Source organism: Fomitopsis serialis (genome assembly GCF_022376445.1).
Source record: "Fomitopsis serialis strain Sig1Antser10 chromosome Unknown B0H18scaffold_63, whole genome shotgun sequence".
NCBI classification, from domain to species: domain Eukaryota; kingdom Fungi; phylum Basidiomycota; class Agaricomycetes; order Polyporales; family Fomitopsidaceae; genus Fomitopsis; species Fomitopsis serialis.
In genome coordinates this window covers 26993-52381 of record NW_025955023.1, presented here as the reverse complement: position 1 = coordinate 52381, position 25389 = coordinate 26993, and the positions used below count along the sequence as shown (strand labels likewise).

Genomic DNA, 25389 nt, shown 5'->3' with positions numbered 1-25389 from the left:
CGAGAAGGGCGGCCTCCCATTGGCCGCGTCAAATTCACGCGCCACCCGCCCCTATTTCCCAACTGGGTGTAATCACCGGCTCAGACCGCGTCCAGACCGCGCGGCCTGGCTCCGGGCACGCGCTTACCTAATGTGCACCCGCCGGCATCGTTTGTGGGAGTGCGTGCGGGCGCCTGCGGGCATCGGCGCGTCGGGCTGGGCACCCCGCAGTCTGGGTCGGGAAGACGCCGGTCGCGTGGCGGAGCGATCTGGGAATCTTATCCGGGCTCGAGTCGACCCGCGCGTTCGCAGGCTGCAGACGCCACACTGAACGCGTCCTCCCACTGCCGACCCCCGCTGTACGTCCAGCAAATTGCGTTTCACGTCCCAGCATCCCATCTCACGACCGGCTGCATGGCTTCTGCACGAACCACCAGCTCCAGGCCTGCAGCTCGGACGCTCCAGCGGCGGAACAAGAGAACTTCGCCGCGGCCACATCACCGTCCCGCGACGCGTGCGCGCGTACCGTGACCGCGCTGTGGGGGTGGCTGAAGTCGTGCCGACATGCAGGCACGACGACCGCGAACGCGCGTGCTATGAACGCACAGGCACTGCGACGACCGAACAACCTTCCTGACCGCATCTGCCTCCAGATCCGCGACAGGGCACAGATGCGGGTCGCGGTAATCATCCATCAATGCCCAACGGACGGCCTGCGGTTGCGCACGAGACCAGCCTCTGAGCTCTCGCGGCAAGTCGTAAGTAGCTGACAGCTGCTCCACCGCGTCTTCACGCTTAACGGTAGCCAGCGGTAGCATGGCCGTCTGGACGGTAGCCAGCAGCACGGATGCAATCCCGCGTCTCCCAATTCCATTCTCCCGGCACCCCCACCTCATTCATCCCGAAGGAGCCACCTCCGTTATCTGTGCTCTTTCGGCCTCTGCTTTGTTCGCTGCAGGCTCCGGCTCACGGGACACTCTTACCGTCCGGCACACATGTCCACCACCACGCTTGTTCACTTGCCGTACTGTTTCGTCTCACGCAATACGTCCGCGAGCGTCGCTGCGGTCTGGGCGACGGATATCCCGTTGCAGTCTCATTCATTGCGGTTCTCGGGCGGTGTCCCTGCTGTCTGGACCAAACGGACGGTATGTGCATAGTGCTGCCGCTGCTGCTTTGGGCAGGACGGGCGAGCTGGTGACACATCCTGCGCGCGTGATCACAGGTAAGCAGATAGGACGTAGGCGCGCCTGAGGTCCGCGCAGGTCGGCGATGGTTTGCAGATCCAGTGCACTCCGTCCACGCTGCCGTGCGGAGAAACTGTGGCTTGTTTGCTGGGGTGAACGGTTTACCGTGGGTGATGGGCTGCGGCGGTGAGAGAGGAGAGACGGGATGCTGGCGTGAAGGAGCGCGTGAGCATGTGCGGTGTGTGCGTCGGCGTTTTCGAGCGAAGGCGTTCCGCGAGCGCGAGCGAGGGCGGTTGTCCGCACCGATCAGGGGCAGCGCGTCGTCCGTGATGCAGTGCTAGCCTGAGGAAGGACGGATGATTTACAGGGGGTGGCTGGCGGGCATGACAGGCAGGAGATACATTGGGGCAGATACACTACTGGTTCGCCGTCTGACTGCTCGCTCATTGCGCGTGAAAAGTCCGGCTATGGAACGGGGTGCACGATTACCTGTTTTGTAAAGTATTCAGGGACACGGCGGGTTGACGAACGTAGTGGCTATCGGTGGTTTGATACTTGCTCGGGAAACGATTTGACGCGCACAGAAGAGGGAGGAGATAGGATTGGGTCATACACAATGCGAAGGGCGCAATTGGGACGCCGCAGCGTGGCTGACGTCTTCTCGAGCGCGTATGTGTGCAGATGCATGGAAGCGTGGAGTGCGTTACATAGAGGGTCGTGATCGGGAGGCGAGCGGCGCGCGACCAGCGACCGCGCCCGTGCAGACACGACGAGGCGTCGGGCAGCGGGCCGCCTCTTCCGCGCCGGGGAGAGGGGCGAGGAGGAGTGAGCGAGGATCGTATCGCGCGTGCGACGGGCGCGATCGCGTGCCAGAAGAGGCGCAGAGGGGCGTTAGGAGGTGGATAAGAACGTGAAACGACGGCGCAGACGTTGTGGCGAGTCTTGGCGGATGATAGATCGTGGATCAAAGTCGATGCGGAGGTGGGTGCAGTCGCAGAGCAGCGCGCCGGATCAGTTCACGCACGGACGGGCCTCGCCCGCGGGCATCCCGGTCACGAGAGCTCGCCCAGCGGAGGCAGTCTCGCGACACCGACGAGGCGAGAGCACAGGCTGGGCGGTGTGGCCGGGCGCGGGGACGCTGTCAGCGGCGCCACGGAGGCGGTGCCCGCGCGGCACGGGCGAATGCTGGTGGCCATATCGGGCGGGCAGGCGGGGCCGGCGCCGAATGGAGGATGGGCCGGGGGAGAGGCCGGGGCGGTGGGATCGACAAGAGGGAAATTGGGAAGGAAGAGTCGAATCGGAGCCGGGGACGCGGCGTGCCTGACCCGAGTAGGCGGTAGCGATTGGAACTCCGACGTGCCTTAATTGAGAGGGCTCAGGCACCTTTTAGGTTGAACGACCCGCCCTCGACGGGGCCAATGGACAGCCAACCATCCCCGCACGTCCTCTCCGACGACCTCCCAAACATGGCTGCCGCCGCCGTCGCCCAGCCCGTCCTCCCCGCCGACCCCGCCGCCACCGCCGCGGCCCCGCCCGCGTCTCCCTCCGCGTCCGCCGCGCCCGCCGCTGGCGTCGGCAAGCGCTACCGCCCGGCGCCGGCCAAGACGTTCCAGTGCCGCGGCTACGGCGACTGCAGGATGGTCTTCAGCAGGAGCGAGCACCTCGCCAGGCACATCAGGTACGTCTCCGCGCTGTCCCCGCCCCCGCCGCCCTCACGTCCCCCCAGAAAGCACACCGGCGAGCGGCCGTTCACCTGCCACTGCGGCAAGCAGTTCTCGCGCCTCGACAACCTCCGCCAGCACGCCCAGACCGTCCACGCAGACAAGCAGGACCAGAACGAGCGCATGATGCACGACCTCACGTCCCTCCACGCCACCATGACCGCCGCCTCCAAGGGCGGCCCCCGCAAGCGCACCCACGCCGCGTCCGCCGCCGCCACCGCCGCCGCCGCCGCGTCCGCCCACACCGTGCCCGCGCTGGACATCAAGCGCGAGGACGGCGTCCACGTCCTCCCGCCCTTTCACCAGCGCCCCGGCACCAGCACCGGCTACGAGGGCGCCGGCGCGCTCTACAGCTCCGCCGGCACCACCTGGCACGTCCAGACGTCCGACGTCGACCGCCCCAGCATACGCCAGACGACCAGCCATTCCTTTCGTGACCCCGGCCAGTCCTTTCGTAACCCTGCAGCCGTCCATGTCTCAGCCTCACCCACTTCGTCAACCCCGCACATGCGGGCCAGTCCTTTCGCGTCCCCCCGCCGCCTCCTTCAACTTCGGTCTCGCCGAGCTCGTCGGTGGGTCTCCCACATCACGGGGCCCGCACGAGTCCGCCCCAGGCTCAGCCCCAGTCCTCCCACCCCTCGCAGCCGTCGTCTCCGCCGCCCTCCCTTCCGCCCTCTCTCTCCCGCCCCCACCAACATCCGCAGGCGCAGGTTATCCCCCAGGGCCATTCCCCGGGAGCACAGGGCCACTCACCGAGTCACATGTACTTCCCCTACCCACACCCAGCGTCGGGCTTGGTCGACGGCCCAACACAGCAGCTCGCCCGGGCACCGCTCCCGCAGCTTACTACTACGCCGCATCCAATGCTTACGCTCTCGCCGGATCTGAACGGCTGGGCGCGTATCGCGCAGGCGCAGAGCTACCACCCCCACACGGCCTCGGCGGCGCAGGGCTACCGGCGCTGGACGGCATGGCAGCGCCAACGCACAGAGCCTACGACTCGCTCGCGATGGGCGCGATGGATATGGTTGGGATGGACGAGACGATGGGTTCTACGAACGGGAACCAACGTCTCCCGTCGGAGGGTACGGCGACTCTCCATTTTCATTCCACGCTCCAGCCACAGCGTCGTTCGCCTCAGAATATGCACCATCAGCACCCGCACCGTACAGCAACCCTCGCAAGAGACCTTTCTCGGGATCCGACGACGATGATGCTCCACCAGGGTCACGCAGCCGCGGCGGACCAGCAGATGCTCCACTTTACGACCACGAGTACGGGAGCGACTCTCGGCCCCAGTCTCGACGGCTCTCCGTCATGGAACTCTGCAATGAGCCAGATGGCGATGTCGGTGGATCAGCAGCAGCTCGATCAATTGTACCACTATCAGCAGCAGCAGGCCCGGGCTCAGCAGCAGCAGCAGCAGCACGCGAACGCGAACGCGGCTCGCCACCAGCCTTCTCGCGGCCCACCACCTCCGGACTCGTCACGAGCGCATCACAACTCGCACTCGTCGACCGCGATCTCACACCAGAGTCCGCAGCAGGGTCAGAGTACGGCGGCGGGTACGAGTACGGTACCGAGGCTTTCCGCGGAGCAGGCGCACCGATATTCGCTCGAGCTCCGCAGGCAGCAGGAGGATCAGCTCCGCAAGCAGCAGGAGCGTTTGCGCTGGCAGCAAGAGGCGGCGCAGGAGCAGCGGCACCAGGAGGAGCAGGAGCGCGAGAGGGAGCGCGAGGAGTACTACGTGAGGGACCAGGTGCGGCGCCGTTCGGAGGAGGAGGCGTACCTGCAGCAGATCGCGCAGGCATATGGCCACAACGCGAGTCCGCACCCGCTGGACTCGCAGGTGCACCTGGGCCAGGATGGGCACCCGTACTACACGCAGGGCTACCAGGTAGTGGACCAGGCTCACCTGTCGCTGGCGGATGGGGACGCGGAGGAGTATCAGCGTCACCAGCAGATGCTGGACGAGGCCTATCACCTGGTGGACGGGCAGGATCCACTGGATCTGTCGCTGGAAGTCCACGGGGTTTCGGCGACGGGGCAGAGTCCCGAGGTGGGAATGATCAAGTACGAATCCCCGCTACCGTTGGAATGAGGGCGTAGATGCCCTTCGAGAGGCGGGTAGCGCGAGAGGCCTGACGGTGTGCTTGCCTTGCGCCGACAATGGCCTGTCCGTCGCTCGCTCGAGGGAGGAGGAGGAGGAGGAGGCCGTGTCTCGGCTATTGTAAGGGCAACGGTTAATCGTACGTCTGCAAATCTCCCCGTTATTTTCTCCACTTGCTGCTTTCTACTTCTTGGCTTTCCCCAGTCTACGCCGACGGACACCCCCGGGCCACGAACTGCAGGTGTTATATTACTGTATACATCCCCTCCGTGACGTTCCGCGACAGACCTCGATATCCTTATCCGCCGCGTCACCTTTTTTAATCATCGTCTTCGGGCGCGGTTACCCCCTTCTTTCGTCGCATCATACAAGACTTGGACCTCGCATTCGCATGCTCTGTTTATACAACCCCCTTTCCCGTCTGGCTCGCACCTCCTTGGGCGGCGCTCCCTGTTGAGCGTTACAAAATCTACCCGTCTTGATCGCTGCTGTGTACGTCGAGTTCTCCATCTGTCTGTGCTCTAAATACGAAATAGTGTACATCGCTGTGGCTACTAGAAGCTCCCCCGCCGGGAGATACTGTATACCAATACCAATTGCTTTGCCACCACTGGTCCCTGCCTCGACGCAAACTGGAGATATTCCCGTGGTCAACGCGCCTTTGAAACGATTGGCGTCGTTGTGTGCCTATGCGGACGGGCAGACGATAGCATCTGCGTCGCTCGAAATATATTCGCCGTACCAAGGACATAGTAAGTGCAGACGGCGCCGTTATGGGCCTTATCGGTCGACGGTACATGGTTCGTCTGCCACAAATATTTGAAGGCGAGCCGAGCAGGCGGCCGACGAGGACACGCGAAACTGGACAATCGGAACGGTGTTCACGTCAGCGGTCTGGGTGGATAGGGCGGACACTACTGACCACCGCGATCCAGATGCAGCCGGGGGACAGGTACAAGGAACAAGATCGACGAGCAATCGACGAGCTGTGCCGATCGAGGCTGCTGGGCGCGTCGCCGGGCTGCCCGTACATTCGATCGCTGAGCGAGGAACGTCTGTACGGCTGCTTGGCTTTCTCGACAAGTCGACGGCGATTGAGGGCCGTGTACCTAGGCGTGGGGACAGCGGCTCATCTAGGTAGCGGGTTGTAATACTGTTCGCAGACTAGCAGGACACGGAAGCTCACCGTACGAGAACGGCCGCGAAATGGTAGCCATAGCTTCTGAGAGAGGCCTGGCTTCGAAGCAGACCAAGTGGCTCTGAGCTAGGTTAGCCTACAGGCTGCAGCGTGGTCGTGCCGTCGGTTGTCGAGTTCCACCTGCGCCCCGCGACGCCCATAGCGACCTACAGCGTGGACAGCAATGCAGGCCCCCGTCGCACATGCACCCATCCACTGCGCCCGCGCGCATCCAGCCTCCCGCGAGACACCGCCTGCCCCTTATGGCATGGTTCACCACTTGCCTCTCACCTCCATCCCTCGCCCCCTCGCCCCTTGACCCGCCTCGGCACCCCCTGCGAGCAACCGTGGCTCGTTCTGCCTGCGTTCTGCCGGGCGATGGATACGAACGAGTGGATGGCAGGTGGCGGGAGGGACTAGCGGTCGGGGACGAGGTACGATCAGCCCGGGTCATCAGCCACTCCCAGGCTGTCCCCTCCATCTTGCCTCCATCCAGCTCTCTCCGCTTGTCTCCTCCGTCCACCGGACTCCCTCCCTCCTCGTCGTTCCTTTCTGTCGTCGGTCGTTTCGTTGTTCTCTCCTTCCCCTTCGAGTCCATGCACGCACGGCGCCGACGCAACCATCGTAGCAACTACTAACCTCCGCCTTATTCGCTGCCCACCGCTTTCACATGAACTTCACCCTCGACGACGACAGCAGCCAGATCGTCTATTCCGCCGGGTGGGGCGTCCAGTCCCGACAACGCCGACCTTGATGAGTACTTTGACCGCACCTACCACGTCGCAGAGCAGGATGGCGCGTCCGTCAACGTCACGTTCAGCGGCTCGGCCATAGCCATCTACGGCTCTACCGGCCCCGACCATGTACGTCTCTGCTTGTAGCACACCGCCCCGGCTGCTGACATCGTCCATGTGCGGCCTAGGCTGACTATAAGGTCCAATTCGACGACGCTGTCATTTTCCCCACTCAGTCTGCTTTCGCCTCAAAGACCCAGTTCCAGCAGCTTCTGTTTCAATATGACTTCTCCGCCGACAACGTGGCCGGTACCCACTTATCTCCCTTCAAGCTGTCTTCACGACTCGCGGAAACTGGCTGGATGTAGATTTCTTGACGTTCACGGATGGAAAGTGCGTCCTTTGTCTTCTCAGGCAGCGTCTCGTCTTCTGACATGGTCCTGTGCGTGGCAGCATCACCACCGCCGCGACAAGTACCGCCGCTGTGGCCACTGTAACGCCGCCATATCTATCCAGCGAGTGAGTTCATCTCTTCGTCTCGCTTCCTCTTCCTCTATCTCTATCTTCCGCCCCATGTCGCTGTTGTTGCGTCGTGCGGGCTCCGCTGCCGTGAGGGATGCGGCGTTCTTGGTTGGCTTCCCCATTCACTGTAGATGCCCAAACCGATGTCTCTCGGCTGCGCTGTGGTGTGATCAATCGCGGAGATGACCCTCAGCTTGCTGCTGCACATCACGTTTCGTTTGACATCCGCGATGTTCGTCACTCGTTTGGCGTCCACACAGTCTCATGAGCGTGCTCAGCCTGCCTCTGCGGTACACTGCCTCCCCTCCTGCCCCGTCTCGTCGGACGAGGGCTGAGCGACGAGATACGAGGTCGTACGCAGCTGCGCTGGGGCGCCGCTTCTCTGGCTCGCTGCACCGCTCTCGCTGTATCAATGGTGTTCGACCGTGTGCGTTCGCGGTTTGTGTACCTGTCACCGGACACGCAGGGCTGAGCCACTCGGCGCGCTCCAGGTCAGAGCCAGAGCCCTGACGGTCGTGCGACTGGCTGCAGTCGTACTGTTCTCTGTGCCTGACGATCATCGGGTCGTATTCCCGATCCTGCCATAGTGTCGAACGAACCAACGTCTATAAACTCGTCACACGCCCGCTCGGATTCTGTTCGCTGGGTGCGGTCAGTACGCGGTCAATGTAGGCCGATCCAATAGTCCGCGACTGTGCCGCGCGTCGCCTTGTGTTTCCGTTTCAGCTTCTGTCCTTCCTTTCTCAGTTCCGAGCTGCTTCCTATATCGATTGGAACGTTAGTCAGGAACTGACAAGAGTACTGTCTTCTTTTAGCACCTCTTCTCCTAGCGGCAGTGGACTCGCGACGTAAGCCGCCCGACCTTTCTGTTCATCGGCATCCGTCCCGTTCTTATGTGAACTGACCAATCATCTCCCCAGGCCGTCCGCTGCATCTGATTCCAACACTTCGTCTTCATCATCCAAAGCGCCCGTCATTCTCGCCGGGCTCTTCGGCGGCATCCTCGGCCTCGTGCTCATCTTCGTCGGTGTCTGGGCCTTCCTCCGCTACCTCTACTATCGCAGACGCCGGCGCGAACACGCCTTCCGCCTCGGCGCCCCGCCTCCCAACACACCCAAGTCGACCGCCTTCTCCGAGGCCATCCCAGGCCGCAGGCGCAGGGGCACAGGCACGACCGTGCACTACCACGGCGGCGAGAGCGTCACGAGCTTCGCGCTCCACAACCCCTTCTTCAGCTCCAGGGACCCGTCTACGTCGCAAGTCAACCTCGAGATGAGCGGCGCGAGCATGGCGAGCTTGAACGTCGGGGCCGGGCTTTCTGCGAGCGGTAGTAGGAGCGGCGGTTTCGGGAGCGTCTTTGCCGATTCCAGAGGGGGCTACACTGCGGTGTCGACGCGCGGCCCGCCGCCAACGCTGCCACTCGTGGCAACTGATGCGCCGCCTGTGCCTGCTAAGGATGGTGCACCTGGTGGAGGCGGTGAGAGGAAACCCGGCTCGCCGGTCAAAGGTCCTGGTGTGCGCGAGTTCTTAACGGCGAGTCCGGTCTTGTGGGCCGGTGCGAAGCACAGGGGCGATGCAGATTCACTACGGACAGATTTCCTGCAGGTCTGACTGACGTTATGCTGCTTCACACATTTGCTCTGGTGGGTATGCCGCTTTGTCGTGACGATTTATACCTTGCTATCGTTCTGTAACTGTTGTTCAGCTTCGGGGTGAGCCCTTATTGCAGTTACAGGTATTACCAGTGCTAGCCACAGGAGTTGAGGACAAGTACATTGCTTAGGCTACGGGGTCTTGCATACTGTTTTGATGGTCCATCTGTAAAGTCGAGAAATTTCAAATTTGAATCGGCTGTGATGATCTCGAGAGCCCGGGCGGTTCGCGCTGCCATTGGGCCGCGAGACTGACATCCGATACCTGGCGGAATTGATGCGATATCCAAAAAATCGGGTTTTATTGCAGGCTCCTAATACCAGCCGTCCATAGTGTTCTCGCTCGTACATGTCGAGGGCAGGCTCCTAATACCAGCCGTCCATAGTGTTCTCGCTCGTACATGTTGAGGGGGGACTTCAGCCTATATACGAAAAAATATAAAATGAGCGCTTAAATCATATTAGACGCTCTAAAGTTTTGACTTACTATACTGGGGAATTTCTTTAGCCGAATTGACGAGGAGAACACTATAGGACGGCTGGCCAAACTTGTCCCCGAGGCATGGCCGAAGGGGCGCTTATTGACTAGTCAAAGCGACGTACCCCTACGCTAGGTCTTATTTACTGGAGTATCCGACTGGCGTGCGGTCGCGTATGTAATCAAGCTTGGGCGGCTGCCAAGGGCCCGCGTGATTGCAAATTGGCGAAAAGAAATCAAAAATTGATGGGGACTCGAACCCGTGCGCCGTAAAAGACAGCCATGCGCTATAACCACTCGACCATAGCAGCTACATAGGTTCCTCAACGGCACGCGATAAGAGTACTCTACAGCGTGTGGGCGCTATTCTCGTACGCCCTGCTGTCAGAAGGGGTGAAGATGATAATGTAGAGACTAGACGATACGGTCAGACGCTCAGTCTCGAACAACTCGACTTAGATTGATCTACCTAGACGATACGGTCAGACGCTTCGTAGGTAGTCAGTATCAGTGCTACAGTATAGTGATGTGGATTCTTACCTCAGTCTCGAACAACTCGACTGAGGAAAGAGAAGGGGAGAGGACGAGACGGACGAACCACCCCCGGCGGTATGTCACGTGCCCGGTGGCGGAGATCGAGATCGCGGGGCGAACTCAACACTCCTCCTCGGCGCGAATGACGAGAGAGACGACGGAGGGGAACGTGAAGTACGTAGGGGGAAACATAAGAAATTGTAGGTATCGCGTATAATGTAGGTATCGCATAAACGGGAAAGGAGAATCAGAAGTAGTCCATGAAGAGTCCAGAGACATTAGGTATCGTAATGATGAAAGGATCGGAAAAGAGAACGGGTGACGCGACAGTGCAGACGAGAAGATGGACTCCTCCTGTTGAGGAACTCCTCCTCACCTAGAAGACTCCTCCTCGCATGGAGGCCTGAGGCCCATGAGCCCTCGCAAGAGCTGGAACGGCTTGCGCTCGAGCGCCTTCGTGAAAGCGTCGGCGACATTGAGGTGAGACGGGACGTATTGGATAGCGATCCGCTTGGCGAGGACGACTTCGCGCAAGTAGTGCCACTTGATATCGATGTGCTTCACACGAGAGTGGAAGGTGGAGTCGGAAGAGAGGGTGATGGCGCTGGTGCTGTCGACGCGCATGAGGGACGCCGAGTGCTGTGGAAAACCAAGGCCGTCAAGCAAGAAACGCAGCCAGACGCCTTCTTTCGAGGACTCAGCGGCCGCAACGTATTCCGCTTCAGTCGTGGAAGTCGAGACCGTAGGCTGCTTCCGCGCGGACCAAGATATGACGCCCGAGCCGAGATTCCAGCAATAGCCGCCTGTAGAACGACGAGTGTCGATGCAGCTGGCGTGGCTGGCGTCGGCGTAGCCGTTCAGATTAGCCGCATCAGCGCCGCCGAGGTGGAGCCGGAAGAGGCGCGTGCCCTTGAGGTACCGCACGACGCGTTTGGCGGCCTCCCAGTGGACTTCGGCATAGCAGTCGAGAAACTGGCTGAGGTGCTGAATCGCAAGCGCGATGTCCGGGCGAGTGCCGATAGCGAGGTACATAAGACAGCCTATGAGAGAGCAGTAGGGGAGACGCGCTGCACGCTCCTTGGCAGCAGGAGTCTTGGGAGCGTGCTGAGAGCGAGAGAGACGCAGGCCGGCTTCCATGGGCGTAGAGACCGGAGCGCAGTCAGGGCCGTCCAGGCGGAACTGCTTGACAATTTTGTCAATGAGGGCAGTCTGCGAGACGGCAACCGTCCGACGAGTGCGGTCGCGATCGATCTGAATGCCAACACAGAACCGAGCCTCACCAAGGTCAGCGATCTTCCAGACGCGACGCAAATCGTCTTTGAACTCCTCCTTAGCGGCAGCCGAGCTAGCCGTTAGGAGGAAGTCGTCGACGTGCACGCCCGTGAGGACAGTCCCCCGCTCTGTCTTGCGATAGTAAACGCAGTACTCGCAGGGCAGGCGGGTGAAGCCGATGCTCAGCAGGTGCGCGTTCATGGTGTCGTTCCATGTACGACTGCCCTGCTTGGTGCCGTAAATGCCACGTACCAGCTCCCAAACCCAGCTCTCCTTGCCAGGCTCCTCAAAACCCGGAGGCTGCTCCATGTAGCAGTACTCCTCCTCAGGTAGGACGCCGTAAAGGAAGGCAGTTTTCACGTCCAACTGCTCGACTTCCCAGTCCAGAGATGCGGCTAGATGAAGGAGTGCACGAAAGGACTCCATGCGCATTGTGGGTGAGGAGGTCCGATTATAATCTTGCCCGTATACCTGCTGAAAACCCTTAGCGACCCAACGGGCCTTGAAACGCACCGGGTCGCCATTTTCATTCCGCTTCAACCTATAAACGGGCTTGCCCTTCATGACGCGACGCCCCGCCGGAACCTGCGAGCGAGGGATGAGGCGGTACACACCCAGATCCTTGATGGACTGAAGCTCGTCCCGAAGGGCGGCGCGCCATTCATCCCGGAACGGAGACGCCTCGGCTTCCGCAAGAGAGGCGGGATCGCCCGGGTACTCGACATTGAGAGGCAAGACATCGTCATTAGCCAACGCCGCAAGCGCAGACGCAAGGTCCGGTGCGGCGTCAGCAGACGGCTCGCCTACGTCGAGGTCGGAAGTGACCACAGGAGGCGGAGCAGGGGCAGCGGCCGGGGCGCTAGGGGGAATAGGCACAGGGATACCGGAAGGGGAAGAGGGACGCGGAGAGGCCACGCGCATCTGCTCCAGAGTGCGATCCAGGCGAGAGACAAACGGCACGCCGACGGCGGCCGCCTGCTTCTGCGAAGGCATTGGTAAGCGCGAGGAGCGACGTACCGGCGGCGGGGCAGGCGCGAGGGCGGGAGCAAGGACAGGAGCGGGCTGCGCGGGCGCAGGAGGGACGGCCGGAGCTGAACGCATCGGAGGCGCGTCAGCCGGCACAGGAGCGATGAAGGACGGAGGCGGATCAGCAGCCACTGGATCATCGTCAATCACGGTGTCGGACGCCGACGCAGACGCAGACGCAGGCGAAGCTGGTGCGGGCGGGGCAGCCGAGGACAATGGCAGAACACCGGAGACCGGAGGAACCGAGGGAGCCTCATGCGACTCGATGAACGAGACGTGAAACGACTCGACCACCTTATGGGTCCCTCTGTGGTACAGCCGATATGTCTTCGAGTGCTGACCGTACCCAATTAGCACGCACTCCACGGACCTCTCATATATCTTGGGATTGTGGCGGTTTTGAATGAGCACAAACGCCCTACAACCTATTTCCCGTAAGTGTGAGAGATCCGGCTTCTTGCCGTGCCACATTTCGTACGGCGTGACGCCAGGCGGGAGGGAGCGAGATGGCGTGCGGACGGACAGATAGTTCGCAGTGACGAGAAATTCGTCCCAGCGATTTGGCGGAGCATTGGCGGCAAGCCGCATGGCGCGAGCGCGGTCCATGAGCGTACGATGGAAACGTTCGATGCGACCATTCTGCGCGGATGTATGCGGCGCGGTCGTACGCCATTGAGAGCCACGGCCCTCGATCCACGCTTTGAAGTCGTTGGAGAGCAGCTCGCCGTTGTCCACCTGCACGATGCCTAGGTGTTCCCCGGTCTCGACCTCACGAGCGAGGACCCACGCTTTGAAACGTTCAAGGATGACCTTCGAGGGCACCGGAATAGCCCACGTATGCGACGTGTAATCATCAAGAATGTTCATAGAATACAAATTGCCCAGAGCCGAGCGCACGTCCTGCTGCCCCTGCACGTCCACAAAAACGGTGCCCAGAATCCGCTTCGCCTTCTCCCCACCCGTACTTTAGGAACTGCGCTTCTCGTCTGCTTGCCGAGAATGCAATGTTCACACTTTGACGGTGGGGAGAGAATGATAGGCATACCTGAAACAGACCCGAAGCGAGCCATGTCGTGGATCGTGCGGTGGTTGACGTGCCCGAGACGACGGTGCCAAACATCGAGTGTCGGCACACGGCCAGAGTACAGGGCGTGCTCGGTGGAGGGAGGCGTCCCATCGAGGGAATAGAGACGCTTGGAAGTCAACGTGCCGGAGGCCAGAACAGCCCCGCCCGGCTTGAGAATGCGGACTCCAGTGTCCGTGAAGAGCACGGAGTAGCGAGACGCCGAGGCACAGAGGGCCGAGATACTGACAAGGCGGACAGTGGCCTGAGGCACGTAGAGGACGTTCTCGAGGATGATAGAGGCGCCGCGACCAATGTGAAGGCGTACCTTGCCCACACCGCAGGCGTAGATGACGGAGCCACTCACCCCCCTAATGCCACGAGGAGAGATGGGTCGGAGGTCATGGAAATCGGCTTTACGAGGGGAGAGGTGCGTGGACGCGCTGGAATCGAACACAAAGGGTTCAGTCCCCTCAGTAGAGATGCGACGAGCCGAAGCAGGCAGCGGCGCCACCGAGAAAGCAGCAGGGTCGTCAGGAGCACGGCTGTGGGCCGTCCAGTTGAGAGAGACTGACTCTTCATCCTCGACGGACACCAAGGTCTCATATTCGAAGAGATCTGCCGGGACCGCCACCGTGGCGAGCCACTCAGGGGACGTGTCAGTGGCAAGACCGGCGAAGTCGGTTTCGGAAGTGGCGTCGCCCGAAGAAGCGGACTCGGCGGTCGACGGTGGAACCGTGCTCAGTAAGTACGCATGGCCGGTCTTGCCGTCAACGATGTATGCACGGCCCTGCTTGTCGCGGTCAGTACCAGAGGAAGAGGCCGCCGGCTTAGCGGAACACTTCCCGGTCTTCTTGTTCGCGAGCACCTCCTCGCGACGACCTTCCATGCCGCCCCCGGGGGCCCAGCATTCCGGAGCTGTGTGGCCGTTCGGACGTGGGCACTTGGTGTTAGTGCACGTCTTCTGCGACGACGTCGGCTTCCCGGGCTTCGAATAGGCTGCGAGAGCGATGGCAGACGAGGACACCTTGCTGTCGGAGAGGAGTCGTTGCTCAAGATCGAGGCGAGCAGCGATGTCGATGGACGTGTAAGGGATGCCCGAAGTGGCCGAAGCCGTGAGCGACGAACCAACCTGCGACTGCAGATGGGTGAGGTAGCCGTTCATGGAATTGAGCATGCCGATGGTCATGAAGACCTCGAGGTTCGGGATGCCGATGTGGAAGATACGTTCGGCCAGTTCTTGGAGGTGTGTAGTCGTCTCCGAGAAGTGTTCTTCGGCAGTGTAACGACAGGCAAGGAAATCCTGAAGAAGGCGGACCTGAGCGTATGCGCCAGGCTGCTTCTCGTGTCGAGCGCAGAGAGCGACCCAGAGAGCGCGTGCGTCCGTGAACCCAGCGATGAAGCGTTGCTCCTCTTTCACCGCCTTCGAGCTGAGCAAGGCGATGATCACCTGCTCGTTGCGTCGGAAGTTCACGACGGAGCTGGGGTCGTCGTCGACAGAGGGAGCGATCTCCTCACCGGATAGGTACCCCCAGGCGAAGCAAATCTTGAGAGAGTTCGCGATGTACGTCTTCCAATCGTACCAGTTGTCCTTCTTGCGGTCGAGGATGACTCCGCCGCTGAGCAGGGACGACGGGACGTGGAGGAGCGAGATCTTCTCTCTGGAGGTCGCCTTGAGATCCATCTTTATCGCCGGAGATAGTTCCGATTGCTTCCTTGGCGTTTTGGGTACCGATACCCTGGGACTCGAAGTCGGGGTGATCGTCATTGGCCTGTAGAGTGACTATATGCGGGGTAAAGGCGGGGTTAGCACACGTTGATGGGTGCCTCGAGGTTGTTCCGGGTCTGAAAAGCCGAAACGAAGTCTCAGGTAAGCGGGCGGGATCAAAATTACCGCCCGGGGCTCATAACCTGTAGAGACTAGACGATACGGTCAGACGCTCAGTCTCGAACAACTCGACTTAGATTGATCTACCTAGACGATACGGTCAGACGCTTCGTAGGTAGTCAGTATCAGTGCTACAGTATAGTGATGTGGATTCTTACCTCAGTCTCGAACAACTCGACTGAGGAAAGAGAAGGGGAGAGGACGAGACGGACGAACCACCCCCGGCGGTATGTCACGTGCCCGGTGGCGGAGATCGAGATCGCGGGGCGAACTCAACAGATAAGAACTCAGCAGTCATTGACTAACTGTCAGAGGCAACTCCTACACGGACACGAGAAAATTCATTGTGTGCTTCGCTGATGTGCCAGGCCGCGCACTTCCCGCAGACGGCGCTGACAGGTGACAGCAGGGCGTACGAGAATAGCGCCCACACGCTGTAGAGTACTCTTATCGCGTGCCGTTGAGGAACCTATGTAGCTGCTATGGTCGAGTGGTTATAGCGCACGGCTGTCTTTTACGGCGCACAGGTTCGAGTCCCCATCAATTTTTGATTTCTTTTCGCCAATTTGCAATCACGCGGGCCCTTGGCAGCCGCCCAAGCTTGATTACATACGCGACCGCACGCCAGTCGGATACTCCAGTAAATAAGACCTAGCGTAGGGGTACGTCGCTTTGACTAGTCAATAAGCGCCCCTTCGGCCATGCCTCGGGGACAAGTTTGGCCAGCCGTCCTATAGTGTTCTCCTCGTCAATTCGGCTAAAGAAATTCCCCAGTATAGTAAGTCAAAACTTTAGAGCGTCTAATATGATTTAAGCGCTCATTTTATATTTTTTCGTATATAGGCTGAAGTCCCCCCTCGACATGTACGAGCGAGAACACTATGGACGGCTGGTATTAGGAGCCTGGTTTTATTGAGTCATAAAGCTGCAAGATACATTGTACAATCAATTTCCAATCAATACTCATTGTTCTTTGCTGCCTATGCCAGCATTTGTCCCCATCCCCTATGAATGTAGCAGTTAACTAGTTGTTTGGTCGAGCAAATAAAAAAATGTACCTTCCGACCTTGACGATGTTGCGACTCACGCGCTGGAAGTGTGGACCAAGTGAATCTGAATTCTTGAAGTGCTGGACATACTGAAGCATGGCCTTGCACCGCATGGCGTAGAGAGCACCAGAAAAGTCAGAGCTGTTGCGGATGCCACACCAAACTCCTGAGGCTTGCAATGGCTGCAATGGCTGCCAGAGCCATCAAGGAGTTGGGAATACCATTGTGGAAGAGGTAGTGGTGGGTTCGTCCAAGTCCACCTGGACGCTGGAAGAGAACAAAGTCGAGGATTCACGGCAAGAGTAGGTCCTTTTCGAAGGGCCCAATGACAGTGCCCTTATAAAATTTCAGAATATACTAAGAATTCAGGTGAAGTATATGTACGCACCGTAGAATCCTTGACGTGTAACAACTCCAATGCAGGTACAGTACCACTAAGGTACCTCTCAACTAACTGTCTCCTCTCCTCGCCAAGTTGCTCAACATCCATATTGAAGTCGTCATCATCATCAGTAGCGAGCGAGTACATACCATGAGGTGCTAGCCCAGTGACAAGTATCGGGACAAAGGCCACCGCGGCCTGCTTGAACAAGCCTGGAGAGCTCCAGGATATTCCTTGATCTATAACGAATTGATGTGAGAATATTCTTTGAATTGTTTTGAAGCTCACCTTCGCTTCCAATTTCTTGTCAGCTAGCACCTGATAGCGCCTCTTGTTGTTGCCGTACTTGGCTACGTCGAGCTGGCGGTCATGGATGAGCCTGATGATGCTGGTGATCTTGCTTTGCAGGTCCCCAGCGGTTGGGAATGTGTCCATGAGCACGATCCACTCCTCAATAAGAGGCCTTGCAGCCTCTGCATACAGTTGGCGGCAAACACTGATCTCATCAGGCTCTAGCTTCTCTAGGAGAAGTGGCGGAGGATGCTGGATAGCGTTAGGCTTGGGCACCGTGTTATTCGACCAGTGGTGGTACAGGCTGGTCAACATCAGCTGCCACTCAGGCTGTTGCTCACTTGATTCGCCTACACGACATAGGATGAACACCGTGACACAATGCATGTTTGTGAATAAAAGAAAAAAAGATCACTTACTAGCTGCAGCAGACGATGGTACTTTAGTCGACTGACATCACTTGCAGTGCAAGTCCAGCAGGTTGGTGTTGAGGGATGTCACATTGACAACGCGAGTTCTGTCCAATGGGAGAGACTCCATATTGCGTGTTTCTGATGACTGCGACCCACGGCGGACGAGGCCCAGATTGTAAGGGTGCCCGACTCCCAGACCAGTAGCTCGGAGGGGCCGTCGGTCTTGGCCAACAGCTGACTCAGATTGAACAGGCTGCAGTGGTGGTGCAGGCTGATAACCTACCCCAAATGCCCACTGCGGGGCATTTGGGTAGGCTATCTGCGATGGATTATGATACTCAGCGTCGTGGAAGGAAGGTGTTGCCGCGACCTGGAGAGACGAAGACGGCGCAGATGCGGCATGAGTCTGCGATGAAGATGCCAGTGCACCAACACCGGCACCATAGGGCTGCGATAAGGGCATTGCGGCCACATCATAAGCCTGAGGCCCCAACAAGGGCGGTGCAATGGCCGTAGAGTCGGAATAAGTGGGCCACAAAGTCGGGACATGCACACTGGCTGCCCATGGGACTGCATTGATTCGGACGGTAAGCCCGGCGTGTCATAGGGCTGCAATGAGCTCGAGGCTGGCACGCCATAGCTCTGTGATGAATCCGGCATGCCATAGGACTGCGAGGATGCCAGCATGCCATAGGACTGAGAGGAAGCCGGTGCACCTGTGCCATAGTACGGCTGCGATGAAGGTATCACGATGTTGGCATCCAGCTCATAAGAAGGTGAAGCCACGGCGGCAAAAGCCTGCTCAAAAGACAGTGCGGCCGCAGACGGTGCACTGTATGCATGGCCCCCGTACCCTGCTTGATCGAGATAGGGGGGCTCTGGTGCTATATCACTCGGAACTGCACTGCGGTCAGCGTTCTCAGGGAAGTTATACGACCCATGCTCGGCGACAATGTCCTCCTATTGCACACCCCATTAAGGTTGATTTCACTTGCAAAGCCTCGACTGCATACCTCGTGCCGCTGCAACGGTTGTTGCAAGTCGTGCGTCTCTGGCAAGAACGGTCGCTCCGACGCTACGTTGACCTGATCCTCCTGCGAGTTTCCCGACGGGTTGAGGTTAGCAGCACGGTTGGCACACACATTCTGCACATTGAATGGTCAGTAAAACAAAATAAATCGTGTTGCACTTCCAAGTCCACTGACCTTTGGTTGCGACAGTTTTGATTATAGTGACCTACAGTAAACATGGGGGGGGTTGTGGTGGGGTTGTGTTGCCCGATATAGGAATTACTATATATGGGCATAACCATATAAGGCAAGTGGTGACATTTCTCCACTGTGTGAGTAGTACATATGCACCAAAAGATGCCTCATAGGAGGGCGCGCGCGATCGCGCGCGCCCTCCTAAAATGTATGCTGGATGGGTCATGACAAGGTACATTAAGGAGGACGCACGCGACCATGCGCGACCTCCTAAACACGGATATTATGGAGATGGCATACATACCAATTAGGAGGGCGCGCGCGATCGCGCGCGCCCTCCTAATCGTACCTATACAGCGTCTATTTCAGTGTGCATACACAGCACATGTCCAATCAAAATGTGTCTTATAGGAGGGCGCGCGCGACCGCGCGCGTCCTCCTAAACACAGATATTCTGGACATGTATGGGATGGTGCGTGCACCCATGATCCATGGTATAGGAGGGCGCGCGCGATCGCGCGCGCCCTCCTACATGGCATGTGTACCGGCGTCTATTCTGCCAACGTATACGGTGTGTGTGCACATATATCTGCTAAATAGGAGGGCGCGCGCGATCGCGCGCGCCCTCCTACCGAGGTGTATTTGGGCATGCATAGCATGGTGCGCGCACCCCTGATGCATGTCAAAGGAGGACGTGCGCGACCGCGCGCGCCCTCCTTGTCACGTGCCATAATATTCCACACATGTGACTCATCTGTTTGCATGATGGGTGATCAGTCCCTTCCCTTTGATCCACAGACCATCTGTGTGCGCCAGGTACGTTCTTGCTCTCACCATGTCCCCTACCACAGCACTCAGCGCTGGCCAGTCACCATGGACCGTCCAGCATGGTCTGACCGGATTCGTGTCGTCCTCGAAGCTGCTGTGCTCGTCCGGCTGATCCACAAACACACGGAGCAATTCGTGCAATCGCTCGTTCCCGTCGGTCCCGCATACGGCCCGCTCACCATCTACGAGATCTACCAAAAATGGCACGAGCACATGAAGGAGTGGCTCCGCATCATATGCGTCCGTACAATCACCGACCCGCAACCCCTCAACATGCTCTATGTACGCTCAGAGATCGATCGACTCGAAGCGGTCATGATCGCATTGGCCAACTTCATCACCCCCTTGTACAGGCACTGGAGCACCCCCAGATTGCCCGAATCATTGCGCATCCACACTCATGATCGTGATGAATGGACGCACATCGCGCGGTCCACTATCAGTCTCATGTGCTTGGTGAGGGAGACTGTTGATTACTGGCACAGTATGTTCTCTGCATCACAATTAGTCTATTCAGCATACTGACTCATCACACAGAAATACTGGACAAGAATTATGGCATGTACCACACCTTTATTACATCGGTAGCTACTCACCCTCCATTGCTACAGTCGATGCAGGCATACTCTGGCAGGATCCACCCATCAAGCGGATCCTGTACAACCATCATGCCAAACACGCCATTGACCTCGATACCGCCGCGCAAGAGCGCAACACACTTGTTGGCTATTCCGGACGGTTTGTGAATCCGAGCCCTCAGTGGTTTGTCCCCTATGACCACATCAATTACACGAACGAGTACGAATTCTTTGAGCGCATCTGTGCGCACATTGCCCTTCTTCTCCAAGAGCGGCAATTGCGCATAGATCGTGAGATTGAATTCGATGAAGACATCCATGTTTGGGTCGACCGCTGGCTCGGTCATCTTCGCGCACTACTACTCATGATTCACGGTGCGCGCACCCCTCTCTCTCTAGTATTATGGCACCTGTCTGAAAAGTTGCAGAGAAACTCGATATCCGCTGTGAGCGCCGACCACCCATCTGGCTCGAAATCGATCTCCCAAGGGATAGAGCGATTCCGGACGCACCATACACGCTCCCCATTGGGCAACTCACATCGCTGTTTGCGCACCCCAAGGAGATTGATTTTTGGGACAAGCAGTCCGGATCGCAGAAGCCCGTCGCAATGCCCGAACCACCTGAGCTTGTGCGCGACAACATTGCTCAACGGGTATGGCGTGCGCGCCAGGCCCTTCACTGCCAGCACGTATATCTCCGTCTACAGTCGGAGCGTGCCACATTGCACGGGGTCAATGACCGTACATACCGCGGAGGTGGGCCGTCACCTGAGGACGTCTCGAAAAGCGTCGACATTATCTCGACACGCCTCGCGTGGTTCAATGCGCAGGTCGAATTCTATCAGCAGTGGTAAGCATCCCGCACTCTGAACGTTGAACACTCAGTGACATGTTCTACCTACCAGATCTCAGTTGTGTAGTCATGTTTGTATGGTCTCTTACAACACGCGTGGAACAATGCTACTCACGGTCGGACACATATTCATTCAGCCAGAGGTAAGTCACAAAGGTGCGCGCACCAAACACGGTGAGTACCGCATGCTATGCGCACGGTAAGAATCGCCGCGCGCACGGTAAGAATCACCGTGCGCACGGTAATAAAACTGCGCACACTTAATCACCCCTTACCTACAGTGCAGGCCGAACACTTGAGCGTTAACGGCACATACGGTCAGATGACCGGTGGCCGGCGCGTCGCGTCGGTCGACTTAGCGCCGTGGCTTGTGGCTGAGACTTAGACGCCGTTGTGGCTGCTCGGTCTTGCTCGCGCGCATCTCCCTCTCCCACTCGCACTCCCTCTCCCCCCTGCTTCTACCACTCACCCCGCTCTTCCTCGACACCCTGCAACAATGGTCGGCACCTGGGGCATGGAAAAGGTGCGCAACTACCTGCGCAAGGTCGCCCTCGAGGCCGGACACCGTCTCAGCGAGCGCGACGTCTTTGTCTTCACGGACCACCCGCCGCGATGGGACGACTGGACGGAGGAGGACCTCATGCTCCTCAACAGGATGCTCCGGGCGCTGTACAACAGCCCGGCGTCCTTCAAGGTTTTTGAAATGATCGTCGCGACATACCTGCTGGTGAGTACCCTGTTCTGTGGGATGCGAGCTGGGGGATTGACGTGCGGTCCCCCAGACCGAGGCGTGGCGCGAGGAGATGAACTGCGTACCGAAGGCGAAGAAGTTCCCCCGCCTCACCGACATTTGCTTCGATTGGCAGTGGTGGGACGCGCCGGCGGAGGGCGCGTGGAAGGAGGGTCTTGACTTCAAGACGTTCGCAACCGGCTGGCGCAACGTGAAGCCCAAGTGGTGGGGCAAGAAGTGGTCGCCGGCGGACCAGGAGGCCGCCATGAGGCCGTTTGCGGAAATCTGGCTCAGTAAGTTTTCTGTGTCTACGTGCGCGCACCTGTGTCTGACTGCGCGCACCCCATCTCAGGCAACGACCGACTCAACCGTAAGTGTTTGCGCACTTACACCGAGTCGTCTGACGAACAGCGCACCCACTGCAGCTGCAACCCCGGTCCAAGACCGCGAGGACGAGGACGATCCGCACAGCGAAGGATACGAGATCGACGTGGGGCGTGTGACCGGCGACGACTGCAGGAAGGCGCAGCGCCAGGCGGAGATCTACCTCGCCTGGAAGGCGAAGGGCCGTGCGCCCGCTGCGATGGCGCACCCGGTCCGTCTGCGCTCATGGGCGCGACCCCCTAACATCCCGCCCAAGTCGCAGGATACGGTGGTAAGTGCCGTCCTACGTTTCCGCGGAAGCTGACGCGATGCGTGCACTACAGCACTACGGCAGCGACCGCTGCCAGCTCTGCGTTGAGCAGGGCATGGAGGAATGCCGTGTCCCGGCGACTGCCAACGACCCGCGCTGCGTGACTTGTCGGTCGCGCAAGAAGAGGTGCCCCTTCGGAGTGAGTACGCGTCCTTTTTTGTATTCGTACGGTGCACTTATCGCTCGCAGTCACCCGTTAAACGCACTGGCTCGACCGTGCGCGCACCCTCCGCCCGTGCGCGCACCCACACTCCGGCTGTTGCAGGAGGCCCAAGGGCAGGTGCGTGGCTATGTACTGGCGACGCGACTGTGCTAATATGTCGTAGGTATGAAGCGCCGCCGTGGCGAATGATGTGCGGACGTCAGATAGGTATTGCAGGCTGGTCGAAATGTACTCGTAGTTTACAAGTGTATATAAACATGGGCAAGACCGCAATGTGTATGTAATTAATCTGCTTCAGGGTGGACGCGCACGGCGGAGCACGTCCACCCTACAGCCGCGTATTTCACCGGTGGTCCATCTCAGGTGAGTGTATACCCACGATGTAGGAGGACACGCGCGTCCTCCTGAACCAGTGTTGCGACCCTCACATGCGTCGTAAATAGACTGATATAGGAGGGCGGCGTGGTCGCGCGCGTCCTCCTAAAAGGCCATATCAACGTACCACAGGTACCTGATATGTGTCGCAAACATACGTATATAGGAGGACGCGCGCGGTCCGCGCGCGCCCTCCTATATGGGCCGTCTGACGGGCCAATTATAGTGGCCCAAAATACACTGATTTAGGAGGGCGCGCGCGATCGCGCGCGCCCTCCTATATCCGTCTATTTTGACGGTGTTCCGACACGTACGCCCACCCTCCGAACGTGTTCGCGCACGGGCATGAGTGGTGCGCGCACCCTTCAAAACACAATTTTATACCCATCAAATGGGCTGTTTTAGGAGGGCGCGCGCGATCGCGCGCGCCCTCCTATAATGGCGTGTTTTTGATGATATTTGGGTGCGCGCACTCAACACGCACCCTCCAAAGGTGCGTGCACCCCATCTACCTGTCCAAATCATACAATATAGGAGGGCGCGCGCGATCGCGCGCGCCCTCCTATTTAGCAGGTTTATATGGCACTGAATGCCACCCTTCTGAAGCACAAAATCAACGGTAATAGGAGGGCGTGCGCGATCGCGCGCGTCCTCCTATATCTTGGGTGAATGACCCGTATGATTGCTGTTGCCGTACGCATTTGCGAGCGTCCCCTATGATGGTGAGTATATGTCCCGCTGAAGACATATACTGCTCTCACAGGTGCACGCCCGCAATTGCGCACGGTGACCTAAATGTACTGATTGTGATGCATGCAGCGGGTCATGCACCTTCCTCGTTCCTAGGTACGTCCGTCTGCATATTATATCCTACACTATTGACTTTATACACTGTGTAAGTACGTATTTTAGGTGGGCACATTCTTGCTCTTACGCTGCTAGTCACCGCTGCATCAGGTGATCAGCTCGTCCATGTGGCAAACATGAGGCGTCCTCCACCTGTGTCTGCCAGCGACGCATCCCCTTTCCATCACGCTCTCACTCTCATCCATACGGTGGGTACTCTACTTGTGTCTGTTCAGCGTTCGTCTCACTCAATTTCTCACAGGTCAGTATGGCGCCGAAGAAACCGACCAAGAAGCAGCGGGAGGCTGAGGCTGCGGCTGCGGCTGCAGCGTCGAGTGATCCGCCCGAGCCGGAAACACCAGCACGTCCGCCTGTATCGACCTCCACACGCGCGCGAGGCAAACTGGCTGCGGATGCTGAAAACAACAAAGTGAGTGCTGCACCATTTGTGCTCACTGGCGGACGCCTGCTGATCTTGCATCATCAGAGCGGGGAGATCACCCAGCAAATCTACCCCTACCCCTATGCCTGGTGCCCGGTGCCCCTGCTGGGCAATCTAACCATATATGGAAATATTTTCCCACGACCCCCCTGCTGGGCAGTGCCTGCCGGGCACTCCCGACCGCCAACTCAAACTGTCTTTCTACGTGCATAACACGTCCATCCTGACCATTCTCGCTCATCACTGTCGTTCTCTCACTCACATCCTCTTTTGTCTTTTCTTCAGCACTTCTCACAGGGACCCACACTGCATATCGGACCACTCTCACTCGTGGCTGAAACAACTTTGAATGCTGGGCGTGCCCCACTGCCAACGTACACACGTCACCACCTGTATGTCCCCACATGCAATGGGACCTGTTATCCATTCCTTGTCAACAGCAGGCAACCAGAAGGAGAGCAATACATCCGCTCAGTAGTGCTACTGTTCCACCCGTTGCACCGTCAACCATCACTCACCGAACAAATCCCCAAGTCATGCAATGTTACGATTCCTGGTCTGCTGAATGTGTGGCAGCACTCCATGTACGCTAGGAAAGACATTCCAGAGCATATCTGGCCTCTGTGTGCACTGAGCAGAAGCACGGACGACTATTGGTCTTATTATGCCAACTAACCACCGATTCAATCCCAGAGCTGTGCCTGTTGACATTTCAAGTGGTCTAAATGCACCACAATAGTCAGTCCATATCAGGAGATGTTTTCTCCATCAGACACATGCCCTCCGTGCCCCCCATAAATCCACGTTGAAATACAAGTTGTTTCCGCTGAACAAACACCAAACAAATCACAAAGTTGCACACAATGACAGCTCAGGCTTTCTCAACAGGCAAGAATGGGCTCACAATGCCAGGGCCTACTCCCCAACTCATATGCAAGCCATATGACTGCTCAGCACAGCTGCGGAACGTCTGAGTTGTTCCCGACAACAAAACAACAAACAATTCACAGAGCTATACCAACTCACAATCTACATGGTCTGAACTCACCATAATAGCATGTCTGTCTCAGGCAAGGGTTCCCACATCCAACACAAGCCATCTAACCGCTCAGTAGTGCCACATTTAAATGAAAGTGATTTGAGGGAAACAAATACAAAACAAATCACAGTGCTGTGCCCAATGGCAAATTTTGCA

The 25389-nt window shown here is 58.5% G+C and overlaps 6 protein-coding genes across 6 annotated transcripts; 5 read left to right on the top strand and 1 right to left on the bottom strand.

Moving 5' to 3' along the window:
* Nucleotides 1-2692: 2692 nt before the first annotated feature.
* Nucleotides 2693-3391, top strand: B0H18DRAFT_822848 (uncharacterized protein; the record flags this gene model as incomplete). Its single annotated transcript, XM_048039314.1, has 2 exons — nt 2693-2844; nt 2893-3391. Coding segments are annotated over 2 exons (651 nt in total), but the record flags the coding sequence as incomplete, so codon positions are not given.
* On the top strand, nt 3256-5379 carry B0H18DRAFT_574117 (uncharacterized protein). The gene has a single exon (XM_048038642.1). The coding sequence runs from the start codon at nt 3360-3362 to the stop codon at nt 4986-4988; it is 1629 nt and encodes a 542-aa protein (XP_047890557.1). The 5' UTR covers nt 3256-3359; the 3' UTR covers nt 4989-5379.
* A 998-nt stretch (nt 5380-6377) lies between these two features.
* On the top strand, nt 6378-9353 carry B0H18DRAFT_1213150 (uncharacterized protein; the record flags this gene model as incomplete). Its single annotated transcript, XM_048036505.1, has 7 exons — nt 6378-6798; nt 6871-7037; nt 7097-7217; nt 7277-7301; nt 7362-7427; nt 8246-8278; nt 8351-9353. 7 exons carry the CDS (start codon nt 6378-6380, stop codon nt 9039-9041), a joined length of 1524 nt encoding a protein of 507 aa, XP_047890556.1. The 3' UTR covers nt 9042-9353.
* A 7330-nt stretch (nt 9354-16683) lies between these two features.
* On the bottom strand, nt 16684-18727 carry B0H18DRAFT_1121583 (uncharacterized protein; the record flags this gene model as incomplete). The annotated part of the gene is made up of 7 exons (XM_048034352.1): nt 16684-16728; nt 16781-17369; nt 17642-17712; nt 17762-17959; nt 18034-18438; nt 18492-18623; nt 18719-18727. The coding sequence occupies 7 exons, from the start codon at nt 18725-18727 to the stop codon at nt 16684-16686; spliced, it is 1449 nt and encodes a 482-aa protein (XP_047890555.1).
* Nucleotides 18728-18889: 162 nt separating this feature from the next.
* On the top strand, nt 18890-20945 carry B0H18DRAFT_956776 (uncharacterized protein; the record flags this gene model as incomplete). The annotated part of the gene is made up of 7 exons (XM_048042494.1): nt 18890-18915; nt 19095-19254; nt 19284-19343; nt 19461-19499; nt 19542-19995; nt 20123-20464; nt 20518-20945. 7 exons carry the CDS (start codon nt 18890-18892, stop codon nt 20943-20945), a joined length of 1509 nt encoding a protein of 502 aa, XP_047890554.1.
* A 495-nt stretch (nt 20946-21440) lies between these two features.
* B0H18DRAFT_956775 (uncharacterized protein) lies at nt 21441-24407 on the top strand (the record flags this gene model as incomplete). Its single annotated transcript, XM_048042493.1, has 13 exons — nt 21441-21671; nt 21727-21967; nt 22027-22044; nt 22100-22329; nt 22382-22507; nt 22558-22648; nt 22830-22894; nt 23156-23258; nt 23312-23399; nt 23670-23752; nt 23819-23961; nt 24015-24182; nt 24240-24407. 13 exons carry the CDS (start codon nt 21441-21443, stop codon nt 24405-24407), a joined length of 1755 nt encoding a protein of 584 aa, XP_047890553.1.
* Nucleotides 24408-25389: the final 982 nt, after the last annotated feature.

Excerpts from the sequence above, each read along its gene's own strand:
- B0H18DRAFT_574117 (XM_048038642.1), top strand. The coding sequence starts at position 3,360 with ATGTCTCAGCCTCACCCACTTCGTCAACCCCGCACATGCGGGCCAGTC.